The sequence below is a fragment of the Colletotrichum destructivum genome, chromosome 2 (assembly GCF_034447905.1).
Source record: "Colletotrichum destructivum chromosome 2, complete sequence".
Lineage (NCBI taxonomy): Eukaryota > Fungi > Ascomycota > Sordariomycetes > Glomerellales > Glomerellaceae > Colletotrichum > Colletotrichum destructivum.
Window position 1 is genome coordinate 5,520,471 of NC_085897.1, and position 13,557 is coordinate 5,534,027.

The following is a 13,557-nucleotide window of genomic DNA, read 5'->3' on the forward strand; positions in this document are numbered from 1 at the left end:
GTGCGTTGTCGTGGTTTGTCATTCCTGTCTGGAGGGCAGACGCAGAGTCGTTGTATTTTGTGGCTGGCTGAGAGCCTCGAAAGATATGACGGAAACGGTCAGAGAGCTTGACGCTTACTACAAATGGCACTGACGAATCTCTTGCATGGTGAACAGCAGGCATGATTGACAGGCGAAGCCGTAACAAGATCGTCGTCGCTAGTCTCTGTGTGACGGACTTGACCATCTGAAAGTGGGAATTGCAAAGCTGGCGGGCTGGCTGAGGTTATCCCGAGGTCTGATCTTGTCCTATCGTTGGGCAACACGGCGGGTAGATGTGACACTGCCTGGACAAAAAAACCATTTTCAAAGCGCTATTGATATCACATGAAAGTCCTGGCAAGTTGCGGGGGGGTTGTCTGAGTTGTGAATGGACACCAAGACACGGGCGGCTGAGGTTGCCGCAGATCACGATTCACGACGCAGTGGTACGAGGTCACTTCCGCATCCTTGACGCCAAAACAGGTAGGACTTGGTGAACACCCCTGTCTCACATGTGAGACTGGAGAGAAACATTGCTTCGCCAGGCGTTGTCAGAACCAATACCTCGTCGCAGGGCCAGTGTTTGCGGAGGTCCGAGGGGAGGCCAGTCACTATTGTCTTGAGAGATATTTGGTATATCAGGTCTCTCGGGCCGGCTATTGATATCCTTCTCAGAATCCCAACCTCTCCTGTTCCAAAACCCTTCGCCAATTCTAGCCGTTATGCCTGCAGCTTTGAGCAATGGCGGTCAAGGACCGGCACAGGCTCCTGTTCCGAAGAAGCTGGTTCTCTGCTTCGATGGCACCGGCAACACCTTCACTGGCTCCAACTCGGATACCAACGTTGTCAAAATCCTGAGCAAGTTGGATCGCAATGACCCGAATCAGTACCACTACTACCAGAGTAAGGCAATTCCATCTTGAAGTCATGTTCGCAACATCATCGCTGACACGTATTTCACTCATCAGCTGGCATCGGCACATACGACATCAACGATGAATCCGTCAACAAGAGCTGGTTCGGCGAGGTCCGAAGTTCTCTGTCACAGACCATTGATCAGGGAATCGGCACGACGTTCGACGCTCATGTCCTTGCTGGCTACCGCTTCCTCATGCGTTACTACGATTCCGTAAGTCTGGTCAATACTGTAGTGGATGATGGCCACTGACTCACAAATTATCAGGGCGACAAGATCTACATGTTCGGTTTCAGCAGAGGTGCCTTCACGGCCAAATTTCTGGCACGCATGATTCACACCGTTGGCCTGCTGTGCAAAGGCAACGAGGAGATGGTCCCCTTTGCCTACCGTCTCTACCAGCGCTATCTGACAGGTGAGGTCGAGGACTTCATCGTGGCACACCCCAAGAAGTCCAAGAAACACAAGGGTAAGGCTGCATCTATATCCAATGGAGACAACATAGAGGCAACCGATGGAGAGGACGAGGAGCCACCGGTAGACGGCCATCACGAAAACGGCGACCCGGTCACCCACGGGCACAGATATAAGGTCGCCCGAGACGAGATCGAAGCATTCAGCGATACCTTCTGCCGTAAGGAGACATCGATACACTGCGGACAGTTGGAAGAGTCCAACATCAAGGTATTCTTCCTCGGCATTTGGGACTGCGTCAACTCCGTGGCCGTCCTCGAGCGGACCACGCCCGTGCCCGTCCCGGTCGCCGGCACGGCGCACCACGTCCGGCACGCCGTCGCCGTCGACGAGCGCCGCGTCAAGTTTAAAGCCGCCCTCCTCGCCCAGGACATCCGCGACACGAGCCACACGCACGAAGACATCAAGGAGGTCTGGTTCCCCGGCTGCCATGGGGACGTCGGCGGCGGGTGGCCCGCCTCGGACGACAACCCCCTCGACAACCGCGGCGAGATGACTTTTTGGGAGCGCGTCAAGAACTTCTGGACGACGCGCAATGACAAGAGGCTCAGTACGGCGCTCGGCTGCGACCGGTTCCAGATGAGCGACGTCCCGTTAGCCTGGATGATCCACGAGGTCGAGCTCGTCGGCGAGCAAGAGCCGTCGGCGGCTCTCAAATGGCGTGAAAGCGTACACGCTTTCAAGGCACGGTTTGCGAAGAAGAAGAAGCAAGCGCTGAAGGGAGTCATTCATGATTCTCTCGCCTTTGGCAGTGGGACGGCCTTCTTCAAGGTGCTGCTGTGGAAGTTCATGGGTGAGCAGTTTCCTGATAATCACACGTTCTCATTCCGGTTATTGACACTGACTTCCCAATGCCAACAGAATGGTTACCGTTCATTACACGCTGGGAGCTCGAGGACAAAGGTTGGCAGAGCGTTCGTTTCCCTCTCAACAAGGGCCACACTCGGGATATTCCCAAGGACGCCGTCCTCCACGAGTCCCTTTTATGGCGTCTGAAGAACGATCCGACCTACTGTCCCGGGAACAATCACGGCGGACGGCTCCCGCCTTGCTTGAAACACAAGGATGCCGTTGCTGAATGTGAGCCAGCGACAGACGCCGAGGCAGAGGAAAACCTTGAACACAAGATTTACAAGATCGTGAGGTCGGCATCTGATCTTTGATGGTATGACAACGAAAAATGTGTCTTACAAGTGAGCTGTAAAGACTCTGATAATGGCTGGTTGGTGGGGGGAACTTAGGGTGTGTGTGTGTCGATTCTGACAACTGTATTTATCAAATAGTGTAGCCATGGCGGAAATTTTGATGAAGTTAATTCTTTGATTCTTTGGGTAGTAATTATGGCCCTTTGCTTCTAAACTCCGGCGTGTACTTGCTACCGATTCTATGTTCGCTTCCTACGAGTAGTTCTAGATCTTTTGGCTCAGGAACAGAGGCTTGGTCAGTGTGGCTGTTATCTCGATTTAGAGACTGGCCTCCTTAGCTTTTTGTGTACCACTTATGTCATGAGATTATGTTGGTGGAGACGTAGTTGAAATGGTTGGATGACTGGCTTCCCTGTAGCCAAATATCGAGACAGTTAGCTTCAGGCTTCTTTTGCATTGGTTTCAGAGCATCGCAACCACCTACACCAATGAAGACGATGTCTTTCAGCGCTAGGGGCATTGGTAACATGCCTCTCTTCAAGAACTGGTACGAGACGGAGGGCTACAGACGACAGGATCCGGTGGCGTTCTCGGAGGTCTTCTACACATGTGTACCCGTTGTCCGTAGGCAAGCCCTCGAACCGCGACAAATACCTGGTGTCTCGACGACGCTTCAGTCCCAGTTATCACTTTGCTCCAGAAATTGCAGTCTTCCATCGGTGCGATGTCCTACAACTACAGTACAAAGACTTTCGTAGGGAGTACTTCCCCGTAGCCACAACTCTGTGGATGGCACAGGGCTGGAGGTTTGCATCTTGCGATCTTCTTCAGATATCTGGGAGAGCAATGGATTCCTCGTCTCATTGCCACAGGTCGATTGCTGTGTCATTAGGGGGGCACTTCCAAAGACCACGTGCAGATTTACTTTGAGGAGAACACAACAGAGGACCATGAAGATGTAGAGATGACCCCGCACCATGCATGATTGCGTCGGTCGCAACGCCACGCTCATGACCGCGTACCTTAGCCGAGAGGATTACTGATCTACCTAGGTTGTCTGCGATCGCCTCCACGGCTGGCAATAAATATGTATTTTGCCTGTCCGTGAGTCTAGTCTGAGTTCCCTTGAACAAAGCAGTGCTTGCCCCGCCGAATCCTTTCAACCCAAGCCGACTTACCGCTCCAATTGTGCTACATCTCACAACACTGTCAGCTCGATAACATAACATGCCTTATTATCAGGTCTACCATACCTATCCTCTCTCCCTCTCACAGAGGCAGTCCATTGCTCTGTCCATCACAAACCTGCACTGCAGCGCCTTCAATACCCCAGCATTCTTCGTACATGTGACCTTCAGCAAGCAAGAGCTGGCTCCTGATGATGGAACCTACTTCATGGCTGGGAAGTCGCACTCCGCCAACTCCAATCGCATTGTTGCGCTGGTTCGCACGTCAGCTTCTCGAACGAAAGACGACTTTGATAACTTGGCAGCCAGCATCGAAGAGGCATGGAACGGTGCTCTCAGAGAGGGAGGCGAAAGTGGTGCTGAACAGTTCGAGGGGCTCGATGAATCTAAGCGGCTCATGATGGTTGTTTTCACCCCGATGCTGGCAATCCGGGAGGGCGGCATGGCCATTCCCGAGGCAGGCCATGAGGAAGCTTGGCTGACGCAGCAGCTGCCTTACATCAGGGAGATGGCAGAGAAACACAATGTGGGCGATTTCAAACTCTTGCTAGAGGAGCTGAACCAAAGAGAGGCCATTGGTAAGCATGCTGGGTAGATACGAGCAAGATTGTTGGTTCTAAGATGGGTGGCCATTATGAGATCAATCGAAAGATGCAAGCAAACTACTATCAGTGATTTCTCTCGCAATAACCACAAGGGAAAGCAAGTATGCACAGCAGCATTTTGGGTCACCAACTGCTGGCCTCGTGTTGGCCAAATACCCTGTTCGTTAGTGAGTTGATTCAGGCTGATCGACCTGGTCATCGGTCGGCCGGGGGCGGATTGCGATTGTGACTCTCACGGATCGTGGTTTCGATGGAATTCGCGCACCGTTTCTTTGTCCGCGTACCAGTTCATTCTATCACTTGAACACCATGCTCGAAACGCTTCGCCGAGGAGGCATATCCGTTGAGGACGTTGTGCGTCAGCACCCGACGCGCGGAGCTCATGGTGCTCTGACTGCTCGGGAATAAAGTAGAGGTCCCGGAGGACAATATGATGGAGCATTTTGAGCTGATGTTGAATGTCGGGAAACTGTGTCGAAAATCGGAGAAAAAAACGCGAGGCCCAAAGCTCGGGAATGCATGATACCCGTCGGCGCAACGTGGCGGGAACTCTGTCACGGGCCGTGGACGAGATGAACCCAGAGGTAAACAGCGTAGACAGGGACACAACGTGACGCAGATATCAGCCGAATCTTGGACGTGGTGGGTTCAGTTCAGCTTTCACACTTCTCGAGAGATGAGGTAGGAGTCGCACAGCCAAGAATGAAGCCCCGACCGAAATACTTCCTTGACAAAGTCATTTAGTTCAGCATTGGAATGCCGGACTCATGATATGCAAAGTGAACTAGATTTATTGAATGCCGAGCTATTACAATCTCTTTGGCTCATTGCTATGACCATCGTCCAACCTAGATTACAAGTGTTCCAGCAAAAAAAAGCCCCATCAAACACAAGCCCCATGATCAAAGGAATCCGCATACGCCGGGCATTTCAGACAATGCTAGCCCTTCCCGACCATGTCGCATGGAAACTCATAGCCGCTACGCCTTGAGCCCCAAGTCGCCGGTCCTCCGCCTGATCTCGATCTTGGCCTTGGGGTCGACCTCGATGGTGAAGCCAAAGTTGACCGAGTTGGGCCGGGCCTCGGCCGCCAGCCGCCAGTCGTACTTGAGCAGGAGGTGGCAGAGGATGATCTTGACCTCGTTGGCGGCGAAGAAGCGACCCGGGCACGCGTGCTGGCCGTGGCCGAAGCCGAGGTGTTCGGGCGAGGTGCTGACGAAGTGGGCGGCTCCGTCGTTGCCGGCGCCGAGAGACTCGCGCATGCGGAGGTATCGGTTCCCGTCGAAGCGTTCGGGGTCCAGATAGATGGAAGAATCCCGCATGCGGTGGCAGCTGACGGCGATGCGGCTGCCCTCCGGGAGTTCCAGGCCATTAGAGAGGGTCACGGGCTTGGTGACCTCTCTGTGCATGGCAACTACGAAATAGTATATGTCAGAAAAGGACTCGGGAAAGGAAAAAAAAGGGAGGGTTGTAGGAGTTGAAGTTACCGATCCCAAGGGGGTGCAGGCGCTGGGTCTCCTTGCAGAAAGAGTCGAGGAGGCGCATCTTGTAAAGACCCATACGGGACCATCCGTCGGTGCGGATCACGTCGGTGACTTCCTTTCGGAGGGGCTCAAAGTAGTCGGGATACTTGGCAAGGTCAAGCATCACCTGTGTGATGAGATCGGATGTCGTGTGAAGGGCAGCAAAGGAAAGCCCCAGCTGCATCATGGCAGGGTCGGAGCTGGCGTCTTCGCAAGCCTCCTCGCACCACTCGAGGCAGTCGTTGTACTCGGGCTCCTCTTCCCCGCGGTCCAGAGCAGCCTTCTTCTCCAGGCGGCGCTCCTCGACAATCGGGTTGATGATCTCCCTGGCTTCCTTCACTTGGGCTTGAAGCTTGCGACTGAGCGGGTTGATCTGGTGGACGAAGCTCCGGAGGGGCTTGGGGAAGATCCGGAGCAGCTCCGAGGCGAGAAAGCTGGTTCTGGCGTACTCTGAGGTGATTTTCAGCCATTCTTGGTTGCGGCAGAGCTTCTCTCCGCCAAAGACGCGAGTGGAAACCCGGGCCACGACCTTGAGCATCTCCTCCTTGATCACGACGGTTTGCCATTCTAGGTTGTGTTAGTAATGGTGTCCTGTGGAGGCGCCGTACGATTAATCGACCTACCCTTCTCCTCTCCGATGACGTCGTTCAGGGAAGCTGTCGTCTCGTCGGACACGGGAGCCGTCAACTTGGCTGGAAAGTCTGTTAGCTGACATGGTACAGGACGACATAACAGATGTGGGATGGCCATGTACACAAGAACTGGGTCAATCTTGTCCGGATGACGTATTTGAGAACCGCCTTTTGCGAGTTGGCTTCCTTCAATGGCTCAAAACCAGGAAGGTAAGCATGGAAGTTCTGCAATCCATGTTCTGTTAATATTGATACCCACACTCTGGCTTTGTAGTCCCAAGGGAAACTTGCCTTGTCCAGAACGCGGTCGAAGCTGAGATCCTCGTGGTTGCGGATCTCGTTGGCAAAGGGCACCGCGGGGAGAATCGTCATATCCCCGGCATCGGTGAGAACCTGGTAAGGCTCATCGGGGTTGGTCTTGGTCCTCTCCTCCACAATGTGTCGGACCTTGAAAATGAAGTCCCATTTGACCTTCAACCAGGCGAAATCCCACTTGTGCCGCGGGTTGAGTATGGGCAGATCGGTGTGAGGCGTCTGTTCCGTCTGCTGGATCGAGAAATAAAAGACGAACAAAAGGAAAGCCGTGATGAAATAAGGAACTGGCTTCTCTAGAGGGCTTGGGATGGCCTGCAGCGTGTCGAGGGGCCCCCAAGACTGGTTGGAATAGGAGTTGTTGGCGGTAGCCATGGTCTATCGGGGATGTGCGTATCACGCTACAAGACAGACTCCTAATTTTCGAGTTAGTTTTTTTGGTTTAGCCGGAGAATAGTAGTAGAGAGGGAAAACGGGAGTCTCGATGAACCAAACGAAGGGGACACTGGAAGAAAAGGGAAGCCAACAAAAGCGGACAACGTGTGTCGCAGGGACGCGGACTCATCTTGGCCATGCCCCCGCGAAACGCCCACCGAGACATTTGGGGGGGGGGAGGAAAAGACGAGCTCGAGAACTTGGAGCGCCGTGCTCACACTGGACTGGCGTGACAGCTGATGGGCGGTGTTTGGTTTCAAACGAGATGCAGACACACAGCCCGCACAAGGCCCCGTCGTCGAGCTGGCTCGGCGCATAGACCCCATCTCTCGGACGATCTCAGCGCCGATCTGGGAGCAGCTCAAGGCAAGGCCCAAGAACGCACGGCGGAAGCAGGAAAGGGTTCCGATATGGGTTGAATGCGAGGGGCGCTCTGGTGCGCACACTGGGATGGAGGGGAGGCAGGCCGGGCTTTGTTCTTGATTCGAAGCTTGGGACAGACATCGGTGCTTTGCAAGTTGCCGCAGAAGTTGGAACGTCTGCAAGGGGAAAACCTTCAGCGGGGACCGAGCTTCGTCTGGCATGGGTAATACTAGTAGTCCCAGGCCGGACTTGGAATGGTGGTGTTGCGGGGAAGAGAACGATGGACTCCGGCATGGTGTCCGGGTTGACATCCGGAGCTTTGCGGGGCCACTCTAATGAGGGAGGATCATCGAACTGCTACGGTACTGGCAAGGGGGTTGGCTCTCTTCGTTGAGATGGTTTGACATCACGAGCAGACGGTTCCCTCGCATAAGAAGTCGTCATTTCGTCTTTGTTCCCTCCTGTTGCTGCTACTACACTCATGATAACCATTTGCACTTCATCACCGGACTTGGTGCGCATGGGGGGGCTGCGTCGAAAATGCAAGGCCAAACATTTGGAGGAATCTAAGTCGTAATCCCAATACCAACTAGGATTGAACTCATCGTAAATTCTTCATAGAACAACGAAATCCGTGAAATTCGTCTTTTTGTTTCCTTTTTTTTCTTGGAGTCTTAGTTGTCGGCACGAGTCGTCAACAGCAACATGGTATTTATTGGCCGCCGCGTGATGGAAGCAAGATGGGCCGGACTCGCAAATCACCTAACCGACCACTACGCAACACGGAGATGTTCAGGGGCCGTCATTTGCAGCAATGTTTTATTAGGTAGAGACGTTTCGTTTCTTCTATCTCTCGGTCGTCAGGAAACCGTTCAACGTCTACTCGAAACAGTTCTCGTTTTGTTTCTCGGCAAGCAAAAAGAAACGCACCCGGCGCTGGAACGTGCGAGTGCGTGTTCCCTTCTAGAACAAAAGAAGGGCCTGACCATCCCATCGTCATAGTCCTCTGAAGTTCAAGGTTTTGTACAAATCGTCATTCCAAGCTGTAGGACTCGTTGATGTTTTTTTTTTGTTTTTTTTTTTTTGACATCCAGAACCTCACTCTCTTTCTCCAAATTCCGGGTCAAGTTGACCAGCCCACAGTGGCAAGACTCCATGTCGATTTCCAACAGTAGCTCGCCTGTAGCAAGTCAATAACTAAGCCCAACATCATCGCCAACTTCATGGTCAAGATCCCCCGAGCGGATGCTGTAGGCTGTAGGCGCCTTCTAGCAGGAATTACTTAAGCTATTTTGCGTTCCCCAAATCCGTCAAGTAATGGCTTTTCTATTTTCAAAGTGTCCGAAGTTTTTTTTCCATTCTTCATCGTTCAATGTCAAGGTTTTTCTAGGGCCCCAAGGCGGAGGTGTTGATCATGCTGATTGATTGCGAGAATCAACTGCCAGAGGACTGAATCCTGAATCACAGCGCAGGCTGGGAGTTCAGTTAACCTGTGACCGATATGACTCCCCTTACTTATGCCGATCTCCTCGGGATCCGTCGAGGCTATTATTCTCCGATCAACGAACGACAAGGATCTGGCAGCGCCACAAGGTTCCGTTTCGGGCGCAACTTTCCATTTTCGCCGGGCGAGTCGGGCGCCCTCTTGGCATCCATGTTTCCGAGGTGGCATTCGCCAGGCTCGGCGACGTACTTTCTGAGACTCTAATAGATTGACTCGTTACGACGCCGGGGGCGGACGTCTCGCAGTCGCTCCTCCGAGGCCGCCCATAATGAGATGTTGGAGGAGTCGTTCGTGATGACCATTTCGGATGAACCGGATAACGCCAAGTGCCGACGCTGCATGCATGCTTGTTTGTGTTAATGCGTGCCTGCAGCCCCCGCCAGGTCTTGCTCCGGTGGAAACATCGCGACATGTTCCATAGAGCAAGGTGATAGGGTTTACTGATGTTACTTCGGGAGCCAGGGCGGGGGCCATATGACGGCCTGACTTGATTTCATCAATGTTTCTGTAGGGGCCTGGAGAAGCGGGCGACATTAGTCTTTGATAGTGACTCGCACACGGGATCCCCCCGCCACTCGACTGGAAACTCAAACCGGCCTCGTTTCTCTCGAGAGGGGGGAAGAAAACTTGGCAGATGGGAGTGTCGAGAAGATTAAATATCGCGGAGCGAACTCTCGGGAGAGGTCGCGTTGGGCTGGCTCTTGTCTCTGTTTTCAACCGTGGTGCAACAGATACCTTGTTCCGGATCCTGCACGACAAGTAATTATCACACAAAACAGTCACCAAAGTCTCTGGTTGCCATGCTGTTCAAAGTTTTCACGTCCGCCGTATTGGCCTCGCTGGCCTTCCAGCCGGCCGGCGCTGTGCCCGCGCCTCAAGAAAACTCAGTAATCAACCTCGCCGCGTTGGTGAAGGCGGATCACCCGGAGGCGTACGCCGCGTTCTTGAAGGCGCCCAAGATCACCCTCGATGGTGCTGTCCGGAAGCGTCAGGCAGTGCCCGGGGACGGCAACCCCGATCCAGACCGGCCTCTGGTCACGCCCGAGAACATATTCCTTCTTCAATGCTCCGACGCCGGCTTCCTGGGAGAGTGCCTCTCCTTCGGGGCCCCTCCCGGACGATGCGGTAAGAACCCCGACCTTTGCTTGCTCCGCGGGCCACCGATGTTGTTGAAAAGACATATGGAACTGACTGCTAGTCGCGACAGTGAGTTATTCGAGCTTCAACAGGAATCAGACTTTCATCGACAAGTACGACAACCAGACGACTTCATTGAGCACAAACACCGGCGGTCTCTGCCAGTTCTACAAGTGAGTTGAACAACATCTGATGGGAGGCCAGTTCCGAGCTGACCAAAGTGCGAAACAGGTTCACCGGCTGCAACAACAAGGGCGACGACCGGGGTGTTTCTCTCGGTTATAACTTCAACCTCGCCGAGGCCAACGACGAGGGCTATTCCGGCGATTACGACAACCAAATTAGCTCTTGTAAGTGCTTTCCTGGCTTGGCTGCTGTCGACCCTTCGAGATGAAAGACTCTGACTTGTTGCGCGCAGGGAGATGCTGACCATATGGTCGGATTGGAATGGCTTTGTAGCTCAACAATGGTCACCAAACTGTATATCTCAAACAGCTGTTTTTCTTTGCATGTTTATCACTGTAGATACCGAACTAAATTAGCACATGTTGAAAGTTTGACGCCGAGGGGTCTTTGAATAGCAGTCTAAGAGTAGCTTCGTTGCCATTGTATGAAACGTGCAAAACTAACGCCTAGTAATACTTGGAGAACTGTCTAACGTGTCTCTTCTTGAACTTTGTGTCTTCGGTCGTGCTGTTGATGCCGGCAGCCAAAGTCGCATCCAGCTCCGTGACCGCGCCCTCGTCAACGGGCTTGCCCAAGTTCTCGGAAAAGGGCCGCACAACGTCGCAGCGGAGCGCCTGCGCGGTGCTCATCCTCTCCATGTGGGTGTTGTTCGTCTGCACAAAGAGCCTCTCGCGGCCCTCGGGGCCGGTGAAGGGCCTCCACTCGGCGGCGCCCTTCTCGCGGTCGGTGTTGGGGTCCAGGTTGCGGATGAAGGAGACCCAGTACTTGCGGAACTGCGAGACGATGGGCTTGTTGATGTCGAAGTAGGAGGCCGGCGCACTGCCGTCGGTGCGGTTGGGGCCCCAGAAGGCATACGTGTTCACCGTGTGGTAGGCCCCGAAGCCCTCGGCCTCGGACTTGGGGTCCTGGACGGCGTACTTGTAGTTGTACGTCGGCACCTCGTCGCGCGCGAAGTAGTCCTGGATGTTGCGGATGATGCAGTGGTTGCCAACGTCGCCGATGGCGTTGGCCGCCTGACGCCACTTGACTCCCGAGTCGGGGAACACCGGCTGGGGCACGTTGATGTAGAGGTCGTCGAGGATGGCAAGGGAGGCGTTGGACAGAGACGGGTCCTGGCCGAGAAGCCATTTGTTGGCCTCCTCAGTAGAGTTGGTCGATTGCGGCGCAGAGTACATGGTGCCTTCTTGGGCGCAAGAGCCCCAGATGGTCGGAACCTTAGTATACTTGCCCTGCTTGAAGAGGTTGACCATGCTGTCGGTGAAGAGCTCACCGTCGATCCCCGGGTTGAACCAGCAGCTCGAGGACCGGACAGCGGACTGGTTCAGGGCACGGAGGCAGGCCAACGAGTCCGCAGAGTCGGAGCAGCCCTTCTCCTTGACGAGACAGTCGTACTGACCCTGGCCTTGCTCCATCGACCGCATCGTCACCCAGCCGCCGGACTCGGCAATGCCGCCAGCAAAGAGCTGCTTGCCGCCCGTGTCGGCGGCCATCAGCAGACCCACGGCCGAGCCGCCGGCGCTGACGCCGTCGAGGACGACCTGCTCGGGGTTGCCGCCGAACTTGGCAATGTTGGTCTGAACCCACTCCAGGGCCTTGATCATGTCCTTGATCCCGGCGTTGAGGCTGCCGCCGGCGCGGACCTCCTCGCTCTGCAAGAAGCCGTACATGCCGACGCGGTAGTTGATCTGCACGACGATGACGTTGCCGTCGGACGCGATCTCGCTGGCGTCCCAGTTGGCGTTCGAGTTGGAACCGAACCCACCGCCCTGGAGGAAGAAGACGACAGGAAGCCTGGAGTCGGCCTTGGCCTTGGACGGAGCCGTGACGCTCAAGTAGAGGCAGTCCTCGTCGACCGTGAAGCGCGAGTAGGTGCCGGACACGGTCCAATCGTTGGGCTGCTGGGGAGGGCAGATGTGGCCGTGGACGGTGGCGTTGATCAAGCCGGTCTGGACGGGGTCGGCGGGCGCGGCGAAGCGGAGATCTCCAACGGGGGGAGCGGCATACTGAATGCCCTTCCAGGTTGTCACGCCCAACTTGGCATCGGTGACGGCTCCCTGGAACTGGGCGTACCCTAGGTCCACGAGGGGATTCACGGCGTGGACGCCTGGGGCGAAGATGTTCGCGGCGGCGAGCAAGAACGCGAGGTGTGATCCCTGCCACATCATGATGAAGAGGTAAGAAGTTCGAGGTCTGTTGAAAGAGAAAGAATGGAATGAATCGAGGAAGCCTCGAGGAATGAAAGGAACGGCCCGCGAGGAGACCCGGTGGGGGGGAAAAGAATGAAAGTAGTGCTAGCACTGTTGAAAGAAGACGAAAGTTGGTTATGCCGAAAGGTCTTCTCTCTTCAACGAGAACGATACTGTCCGCCACATTATGTACTAAAAGGCATATTGAGTCCTCAAATTGATTGTATCTCTCCTTTTCCCTACATCCGTAGTTTCCGCTGGTAGAATCCCTCTACTCTACATCATCGAGTCAGATTGCCTGTCTAATTGAAACATCGCGGACAATGGTGCTCCCCGCGACTAACCAAAGCGAGGGTAACTATATTGCATGCCACCCCACTCAGGTAAAGTCTAATAGATGGGACGAACGTCGCATCCGGTGGGATGCAGTCTTACAGGCGATTCTCCAGGAACATGTAGGAACAGTATTCGGGGCACGAGTCGTTGGTCTTAATGCCAGTCAACAGCCATGGTTCGTGGGCTTTCGTCACCGGACTGAAGCAGGAGGCAGGAGAAACTACGAGTAACCGAGGACGCAACTGTGTCGGTCTCACTGTGTTGGATGTTTTCAACTGGGATGGATTCCCGCACGTCAGATACCGGCCAAGGAACCCCGCCTCCCCTGGCTAGTGGAGGGTCATCAGCCTGAACTCTAAATCGAAAAGTGCGAACCCGAGATGTTGGGACTCGGCCAGTAGATGAATCTATGCCATCAGGGGCAAGCAATTGCCAAAATGGTACTCTGTAGACAGCCTAAGTGAAACACGGTCATTCTCCATTCGGCCTGTACAACGTTATTGCTTTATAACACTTCAGCAACCAGCTTCTTGATTGGCCGTGAAACCGAGCAAGAAACTCTACCGTGAGTTGGGTGGTAATGTCATGGCGTCGT

At 54.4% G+C, this 13,557-nt stretch overlaps 5 protein-coding genes across 5 annotated transcripts; 3 read left to right on the forward strand and 2 right to left on the reverse strand.

Moving 5' to 3' along the window:
• Positions 1-409: 409 nt before the first annotated feature.
• Positions 410-2,574, forward strand: CDEST_03872 (Putative Tle1 phospholipase; the record flags this gene model as incomplete). The annotated part of the gene is made up of 5 exons (XM_062920031.1): positions 410-467; positions 646-924; positions 990-1,150; positions 1,205-2,204; positions 2,273-2,574. The coding sequence occupies 5 exons, from the start codon at positions 410-412 to the stop codon at positions 2,572-2,574; spliced, it is 1,800 nt and encodes a 599-aa protein (XP_062776082.1).
• A 1,109-nt stretch (positions 2,575-3,683) lies between these two features.
• Positions 3,684-4,396, forward strand: CDEST_03873 (Putative Tautomerase/MIF superfamily, tautomerase, cis-CaaD). Its single transcript, XM_062920032.1, has one exon. It carries the CDS (start codon positions 3,784-3,786, stop codon positions 4,336-4,338), a length of 555 nt encoding a protein of 184 aa, XP_062776083.1. The 5' UTR covers positions 3,684-3,783; the 3' UTR covers positions 4,339-4,396.
• Positions 4,397-5,328: 932 nt separating this feature from the next.
• Positions 5,329-7,190, reverse strand: CDEST_03874 (Putative cytochrome P450; the record flags this gene model as incomplete). The annotated part of the gene is made up of 4 exons (XM_062920033.1): positions 5,329-5,762; positions 5,836-6,438; positions 6,495-6,563; positions 6,626-7,190. 4 exons carry the CDS (start codon positions 7,188-7,190, stop codon positions 5,329-5,331), a joined length of 1,671 nt encoding a protein of 556 aa, XP_062776084.1.
• A 2,405-nt stretch (positions 7,191-9,595) lies between these two features.
• Positions 9,596-10,824, forward strand: CDEST_03875 (uncharacterized protein). Its single transcript, XM_062920034.1, has 4 exons — positions 9,596-10,242; positions 10,325-10,427; positions 10,486-10,604; positions 10,673-10,824. The coding sequence occupies exons 1-4, from the start codon at positions 9,918-9,920 to the stop codon at positions 10,681-10,683; spliced, it is 558 nt and encodes a 185-aa protein (XP_062776085.1). The 5' UTR covers positions 9,596-9,917; the 3' UTR covers positions 10,684-10,824.
• A 60-nt stretch (positions 10,825-10,884) lies between these two features.
• On the reverse strand, positions 10,885-12,776 carry CDEST_03876 (Putative carboxylesterase, type B, carboxylesterase type B, active, alpha/Beta hydrolase). The gene has a single exon (XM_062920035.1). The coding sequence runs from the start codon at positions 12,603-12,605 to the stop codon at positions 10,887-10,889; it is 1,719 nt and encodes a 572-aa protein (XP_062776086.1). The 5' UTR covers positions 12,606-12,776; the 3' UTR covers positions 10,885-10,886.
• Between the last annotated feature and the right edge of the window lie 781 nt (positions 12,777-13,557).

Coding starts and splice junctions, on each gene's coding strand:
- CDEST_03873 (XM_062920032.1), top strand. CDS start 3,784: ATGCCTTATTATCAGGTCTACCATACCTATCCTCTCTCCCTCTCACAG.
- CDEST_03875 (XM_062920034.1), top strand. CDS start 9,918: ATGCTGTTCAAAGTTTTCACGTCCGCCGTATTGGCCTCGCTGGCCTTC. Junction 10,243..10,324: donor GGCCCCTCCCGGACGATGCG/GTAAGAACCCCG, acceptor TAGTCGCGACAG/TGAGTTATTCGAGCTTCAAC. Junction 10,428..10,485: donor GGTCTCTGCCAGTTCTACAA/GTGAGTTGAACA, acceptor AGTGCGAAACAG/GTTCACCGGCTGCAACAACA.
- CDEST_03876 (XM_062920035.1), bottom strand. CDS start 12,605: ATGATGTGGCAGGGATCACACCTCGCGTTCTTGCTCGCCGCCGCGAAC.